Source organism: Bison bison, unplaced genomic scaffold (assembly GCF_000754665.1).
Source record: "Bison bison bison isolate TAMUID 2011002044 unplaced genomic scaffold, Bison_UMD1.0 scf7180017864093, whole genome shotgun sequence".
In the NCBI taxonomy this organism is placed as follows: domain Eukaryota; kingdom Metazoa; phylum Chordata; class Mammalia; order Artiodactyla; family Bovidae; genus Bison; species Bison bison.
In genome coordinates this window covers 3,169,344-3,174,512 of record NW_011494665.1, presented here as the reverse complement: position 1 = coordinate 3,174,512, position 5,169 = coordinate 3,169,344, and the positions used below count along the sequence as shown (strand labels likewise).

At 56.3% G+C, this 5,169-nt stretch overlaps 1 protein-coding gene across 1 annotated transcript in view; it reads left to right on the top strand.

Moving 5' to 3' along the window:
- Nucleotides 1-3: 3 nt before the first annotated feature.
- NPR1 (natriuretic peptide receptor 1) overlaps nt 4-5,169 on the top strand; it is a gene marked incomplete at its 5' end in the record, with an annotated part of 13,626 nt that continues 8,460 nt past the window's right edge. The window contains 8 exons of the mRNA XM_010838444.1: nt 4-355; nt 1,033-1,232; nt 1,647-1,760; nt 2,170-2,305; nt 2,648-2,739; nt 3,336-3,471; nt 3,837-3,921; nt 4,905-5,025. Of these exons, the coding sequence (XP_010836746.1) occupies nt 4-355; nt 1,033-1,232; nt 1,647-1,760; nt 2,170-2,305; nt 2,648-2,739; nt 3,336-3,471; nt 3,837-3,921; nt 4,905-5,025 (1,236 nt within the window). The remainder of the gene's footprint in view (nt 356-1,032; nt 1,233-1,646; nt 1,761-2,169; nt 2,306-2,647; nt 2,740-3,335; nt 3,472-3,836; nt 3,922-4,904; nt 5,026-5,169) is intronic.

The window sequence follows — 5,169 nt, the reverse complement described above, 5'->3', positions numbered from 1 at the left end:
GCCCCCGTGGGCCGCTTCACCGCGCACTGGCGGGTGCCGCTGCTGACCGCCGGCGCCCCAGCCGTGGGCTTCGGAGCCAAGGACGAGTACGCGCTGACCACCCGCGCGGGACCCAGCCACGCCAAGCTGGGCGACTTCGTGGCGGCGCTGCACCGACGGCTGGGCTGGGAGCGCCAGGCGCTCGTGCTCTACGCCTACCAGCCCGGTGACGACCAGCCCTGCTTCTTCGTGGTGGAGGGGCTGTACATGCGGGTTCGCGACCGCCTCAACATCACGGTGGACCACCTGGAATTCGCCGAGGGAGACCGCGACCACTACACCATGCTGCTGCGCACAGTGCGGCGTAAAGGCCGAGGTGAGAGGCAGGGCACACCCGCCTGGCCGCTTTACCTCCAGGCCCTCCTCGGGACTCTCTCCCGTCTGCACCAAACGTCTCCTCCTCTGGGCCCTTCATTCCTGCCTCGGCCTCCTCCGCCCCGTCCACCTCTGAGTTTCTATTTCCCTGTCTTTCTCCATGGTCCCCTCTCTTCTTCCTAGGCTCGCCTGTATTCTCACCTCCCCACTCCCTCGCCTCCTTCCCACCGATTCCTCCGGAGTTAACAGAGGTAAAAAAGGCCTCCAGCTACCACCTTGATACTTAGTGGGGCCCCGGCTTAGTTCCTAACCCTCTTTTTCTCCCCTATTTTCCGTCTTTTCCCAGCAGCCTCCTTCCCTCCTCCAGCTTCTCCTCCCGGAGCTCCCATATGCCCTCTCGTCTTACAGTCCCCTCTCCAGCTGGCCCTCCTCTGCTCTCCCTGCTCCACACCTCACCTTCCCCACCTTCAGCTCCACCATTCCTGCTCTCCCTATCTGGCCTCCTTCCTCCTCCCCCTCCCACCACCTTCTCCCTCGGCTTTCTCCTGCTTAGCCTAGACTGAGCCAGGAGTTCCACTTTTCACTACAGGGTCTCAGCTTCCTCCCCTGGGCCCGCCACCTTCAGTTTCTCCTCCATTCCCTGACACCCTGGCTTCCCTGGCTTCTCTCTCTCCCCAGTTATCTACATCTGCAGCTCGCCAGATACCTTCAGAGCCCTCATGCTTCTGGGCCTGGGAGCTGGCCTGAGTGGGAACGACTATGTTTTCTTCCACCTGGACCTCTTTGGGCAAAGCCTGCAAGGTGCACATGGCATTGCTCCCCGCAGGCCCTGGGAGAGAGGAGATGGGCAGGATGTCAGTGCCCACCAGGCCTTTCGGGTGAGGGTTCAGCTTGGAAGCCCAGGCTGTGGGGCTCTGGGTTGCTGGCACATCGCTTCCGGGTCCTGGGTGCCTCAGTGTCTGAAAGGATTCCAGAAAAGGAGTTGTTGATGCTCGCTCGTAGGGAGTTAGGTGACAGAAGGGCAGGGGGCTGGGGCCAGGGGCACATAGAGGGTCGGAGGACTTCAGAACTAGGAGGCTAAAAATATGAGAGAATGCCCTTGAGGCAGGATAATGTTCACATCCCGTCGACATTCTCTGCTTTGATGCAGGCAGCACCTCATGCAGGACATGGGGTCCTATCTGACCTTGAGCTAAGCAGAGGTGCAACTCTGGGAGGTGGGCACTCAGGGTATAGGGAGGACCAGAGTCAGCATCCAACCAGCTCTCCCCTCTCCACTGACTCCTCCTCAGGCTGCCAAAATCATTACATATAAAGAGCCGGATAATCCCGAGTACTTGGAATTCCTACAGAAGCTAAAACGCTTGGCCCTTGAGCAGTTCAACTTCACCATGGAGGATGGCCTGGTAGGAGGGGGTCCTGGGTGATGTGGGCCCCAAATCTCCACTCCACAGCCCTCTGCTGGTCTCTGCCCTGCTTTCTCAGCCTCCCTCCTCTCCCCGGGCCTGCCCTTCTTTCCCTTCCCTTTGCTCCCCTGTCTCTGCTGATGATGGAGGGCAGCACTGACAACTGTTCAACCTCTGAACCTCAAATCTTTATCAGTAAAATGAAGACGATACGTCCTGCCCCACGTGCCTAGCAGGTGTACACAGATGTGTCTTATGAGTAGTGAAATCTCTCTGTCCGTACATGGGTGGGGTTGTTTTCGCCCATCCTCTTTCAAGTTCCCATTACCTCCCATTCCCTGCCCCACAGCACCCCACTCTGCACCCCTCATACTTCCCCCCAGCAGCCCAGCTCTACCTGCCCCTGCAGGTGAACACCATCCCAGCGTCCTTCCACGATGGGCTCCTGCTCTACATCCAGGCAGTGACGGAGACTCTAGCACACGGGGGAGCTGTCACCGATGGGGAGGGCATCACTCAGCGGATGTGGAACCGAAGCTTCCAAGGTCAGGGACTGCAGGTGGCAGGAATGGGCTACCCTGGGGCCCCAGGCAGGAGGCAACAGGAAGCCTCTAGGCCTGCAGTGCAGGTAGTCACTTACACACACCAGTCTCTTCCTCTCCTCCAAGCTGCCTTTAGGCTTTCTTCCCCATCTCCCTAGAGTCATCAAGAAGTCTTCTTAAGTGCCCAACACTAATCATTCCTGCTGATGACACATCTGTCTCTTTTATTTTATATATATATATATATGCAGAAGGCAAGACAGATAAGATCAAAAGATAGAGATGAGGTCTGGAGTCCCTGAACTTCCACTCTCAAAACACAGCCATCATCCTCCATACCCCCAGGTGTGACAGGATACCTGAAAATGGACAGCAATGGAGACCGGGAGACCGACTTCTCCCTCTGGGATATGGATCCTAACACTGGCGCCTTCAGGGTAAGGTTGTGCCCCCAAGAAGGCACTGCCAACTGGGAGTGACATCTCACCTTCCTACCTCCCTGCATAAGAGCGGACCCTGGATAAAAGCGATCCAGCCAATCTGGAGGAACAACCAGAATGATAGGGTCTCAGGTGTTGTCCTTGGGGAGCCCCATGTGTAAGATGGGAACACAGCCCTGCCCTCAGCAAGCCCCATGTCTCTGAAGGTAGGCAGGATCCCCTCCCAGCAGAGACAGGCTATATTCAGAAGGAGGAGTATATGGTTTAGGCTTGGGAATGTGGACTGAAAACACTGCCTTTTCCTATTTTCTGGGTGCTTCAGTCCCAGATTACAAACTTCCTGAGTGTGGGCCTGTGATTCTATATAGAATACAGAAGCGCTTAAGTCACTTTCAAGTTTGTCCATTCTGATAACATGGGGCGTGGGTATGAGGCTCTCTGTATCCAGTCATGCCAGGGGCTCAGTGAGCTGCTGACAGTGCAGACACAGTCTCTGGCAGCGGAGACGGGGTAGGTGAGGGGCAGGACTGCTACCCTGGACAGGAGGCCTCACCAAGGGCCCTTGCCCACCCACCACTCCTGCCCCTCCACAGGTTGTTCTGAACTTCAATGGGACTTCCCAAGAACTGGTGACCATGTCAGGGTGCAAACTGAACTGGCCCCTGGGGTATCCACCTCCCGATGTCCCCAAGTGCGGCTTTGACAATGAGGACCCAGCCTGCAACCAAGGTGACTGCCCCTTGCCTTCCTGGCCTCCATTCTGGAGACACTGCATGCTTCCTGTTCAGGGAGTCGAAGAGGTGCTACTCTCTGGCACTGAGGGTTTCCCGCAGAGACTCCGCCTGCCTTTTTTGTCCCTTCATCCACTATCTGAGTTCATTGATTAAATATTAAAAAGTTCTGGGACTTCCCTGGCAGTCCAGTGATTAGGACTCCATGCTTCCAGTTTAGGCATGGGTTCAAATCCCAGTCAGGAGAGGAGCCTGCACGCCATGCAGTGTGGCCAAAAAAAAAATTATATATAAAAAAGTTCTTTTCTCCTCTCCAATGTCTATCTCACATCTCTCTTGCTACAACTCGGTCCTCCTCTGTAGACCACTTCTCCACCCTGGAGGTGCTGGCTTTGGTGGGGAGCCTCTCCCTTCTCAGCATCCTGATCGTCTCCTTCTTCATATACAGGTGAGCCTGGGGATGAGGGTGGTGACTGAGGCCGGAAGGCCCAGAGACCCAGTAGCAGAGGAGGTGGCAGGGACCAAGAGTGGAGAGGGAGGGGTGTAGGGACAGCACAGCAAGGCCCAGGGAGATGGGGGAGAAAAGATACTCAAAAGCCCTACAACGAAGAAGGAGGGGAAAGGGCAAGAGCCCTACAACGAAGAAGGAGGGGAAAGGGCAAGAGCCCTACAACGAAGAAGGAGGGGAAAGGGCAAAAGCCCTACAATGAAGAAGGAGGGGAAAGGGCTTCCCCGGTGGTGCTAGTGGTAAAGAACCCACCTGCTATTGCAGGAGAATTGAGGAGGGACCAGAGATAGGAGTGGCCAAGGAGGATCTGGGAGATCCAAGAAGGAGCAGATCTGTTGGAGCATCATAGTATGTGGGTTCTGGGCTGAGGCTGGTCTATCCTCCCTTCCTGTTTGTACAGACCAGATGGGAAGCAATGTGTTGGACCCATATTAGCTGAGCAAGGATGATGGCTTGGCCATGTACCAGGGGCTGCACCCAGAGCAGAGAAGAGAGAAGGAAGACTCACTCCTGCCTTCTGGTGGGAGGCTGACAGGCGCAGGAAAAGTTGATGACAGAGGGAAGCAAGGAGGGAGAGAAGAAAATCAGGGCTGGTTGAGCATAAATTGTGTGCCAGGCACTTCCACACACATTTCTTTTCATTTTTATAACAATGCTTTGAAATAAACGTCAAGATCCCCAGTTTCCACATGAGGACTTTTAGACGTGAACATGAGACTCAGAGAAGAGAAATGACTACCCCAAGGTCCCCAGTGAGGCAGAATTTCACCCAAACCTCCTGACTCGGAGCTGAGAGGCTGTAACTGCCCCACCCATCTCTCAGCTCCTGCAGAGATCCCAGGGCTCTGAGGAGGGGCTGCTGAGTACCCCCGCCCTGGGTCAGGGGCTCAGACGTGGGCTCAGGTGCAGGTTTCGTGCCCCAGGAAGATGCAGCTGGAGAAGGAACTGGCCTCAGAGCTGTGGCGTGTGCGCTGGGAGGACCTGCAGCCCAGTAGCCTTGAGAGGCATCTCCGGAGTGCAGGCAGCCGGCTGACCCTGAGCGGGGTAAGAGCTCCACTACTGGGGGGACGGGGCTGAGCTGGGTATGGGGGCAGCTGGGGGCAGCTGGGTACAGGGGGCAGCACCTGACAAGTTAGGGTAGAGAGCAAGGTTCTCATCCCAGCTCGGCCTTCACTTGCTATGTGACCT